Raw genomic sequence first — 945 nt, forward strand, 5'->3', positions numbered from 1 at the left:
GAAGGGTCCCCGGCTGGAGCAGAGGGCCCCCCCAGCCCTGAGGCATCTCGGAGCCCAGCTCGGGGGGCCTACCTGCAGAGCCTGGAGCCCAGCAGCCGCCGATGGGTGCTGGGTGGAGCCAAGCCACCAGAAGAGGCTGCTCTGGGACCCAGGGCGCCCAGCAGTGGGGAGCCCGCGGGTGAGATCTGGTACAACCCTATCCCTGAGGAAGACTCCAGACCCCTGGCACCTGAGCCCCCAGGACCACAGCCAGGCTCGGCTTTGCCAGAGGGCCCGGCCTCCCAAGGTGAGCACAGGCCTCATGCCTCCCGCCCCCCACCGGAGATGACCACAAGCCTCACCCTGGTCCCAACCCCAGGCTTCTGACCCCTGAGATCTGCTGTTCCCCAGGCGCAGCCCCTGCCAGCCCCCCGGCCAAAGCTTCCCGCACGAAGTCCCCCGGCCCAGCCAGGCGCCTCTCCATGAAGATGAAGAAGCTGCCTGACCTTCGGCGCCGCCTGAGCCTGCGGGGCACCCGCGCGGGCAGAGAGCGCGAGAGGGCCGCCCCTGAGGGCTCTGTCATCAGCCGCTACCACCTGGACAGCAGTGTGGGGGCCCCTGGACGGGCGGCAGGGGCTGGGGCCACACGGGGCCCTCGGGCCGGTTACCTCAGTGACGGGGACTCTCCAGAGCGCCCGGCGGGGCCCCCATCGCCCACTGCCTTCCGGCCCTACGAGGCGGGCCCCCCAGCTCGAGCACCGCCCGCCGCCCTCTGGGGCCGCCTCAGTCTACACTTATACGGGCTAGGGGGGCTGCGGCCAGCACCTGGGGCCACCCCAAGAGACCTCTGCTGCCTACTGCAGGTGGATGGGGTGGCCCGGGCCCGGACGGGGCCGCTGAGGGGGGGTCCGGACTTCCTGCGGCTGGACCACACCTTCCACCTGGAACTTGAGGCTGCCCGGCTGC

General features: G+C 71.6%; 1 protein-coding gene across 1 annotated transcript; it reads left to right on the forward strand.

Annotated features, from left to right (window-relative positions):
- Nucleotides 1-3: 3 nt before the first annotated feature.
- LOC115284698 (rho GTPase-activating protein SYDE1-like) lies at nt 4-941 on the forward strand (the record flags this gene model as incomplete). The annotated part of the gene is made up of 2 exons (XM_029931202.1): nt 4-286; nt 391-941. Coding segments are annotated over 2 exons (834 nt in total), but the record flags the coding sequence as incomplete, so codon positions are not given.
- Between the last annotated feature and the right edge of the window lie 4 nt (nt 942-945).

Source organism: Suricata suricatta, unplaced genomic scaffold, assembly GCF_006229205.1.
Source record: "Suricata suricatta isolate VVHF042 unplaced genomic scaffold, meerkat_22Aug2017_6uvM2_HiC HiC_scaffold_16058, whole genome shotgun sequence".
NCBI lineage: Eukaryota > Metazoa > Chordata > Mammalia > Carnivora > Herpestidae > Suricata > Suricata suricatta.